At 46.0% G+C, this 389-nt stretch overlaps 1 protein-coding gene across 1 annotated transcript in view; it reads left to right on the top strand.

Moving 5' to 3' along the window:
- LOC107576581 (angiopoietin-related protein 2-like) overlaps positions 1-208 on the top strand; it is a gene marked incomplete at its 3' end in the record, with an annotated part of 5612 nt that extends 5404 nt beyond the window's left edge. The window contains exon 3 of the mRNA XM_016262733.1: positions 7-208. Within this exon, the coding sequence (XP_016118219.1) occupies positions 7-208 (202 nt within the window). The remainder of the gene's footprint in view (positions 1-6) is intronic.
- Positions 209-389: the final 181 nt, after the last annotated feature.

Raw genomic sequence — 389 nt, forward strand, 5'->3', positions numbered from 1 at the left:
CCGCAGCCTCCACAACATCGCCAACCACCTCCACCTCCACCTCCGGTCCATCATTCCCCAGCCAGGCCGTTCCACCCACCAACCTACACCCGCCATAATAACCAGATCACCAATGAAATCCAGAGCGACCAAAATGTCAAAGCAATGCCACCAACTTTACCGACGGTGCCCCCTGAAACACACAGCTCCTCAACAGATAAACCTTCAGGTGAGTCTCTTCAACGTCAATACTTCTGTCATGATTTACTCAGCCTCATGTTGTTCCACACCCATACGACTTTGGATAGTGTTTGAAACATCAGAGATATAAAAATATTTTTAACCCCTTTGCATCAACCTAAAAAGGTACTTAAAGGGTTAGTTCACCCAAAAATGAAAATTAGCCCATA

The sequence above is a fragment of the Sinocyclocheilus grahami genome, unplaced genomic scaffold (genome assembly GCF_001515645.1).
Source record: "Sinocyclocheilus grahami isolate Dianchi unplaced genomic scaffold, SAMN03320097.WGS_v1.1 scaffold3966.1, whole genome shotgun sequence".
Classification (NCBI taxonomy): Eukaryota; Metazoa; Chordata; class Actinopteri; order Cypriniformes; family Cyprinidae; genus Sinocyclocheilus; species Sinocyclocheilus grahami.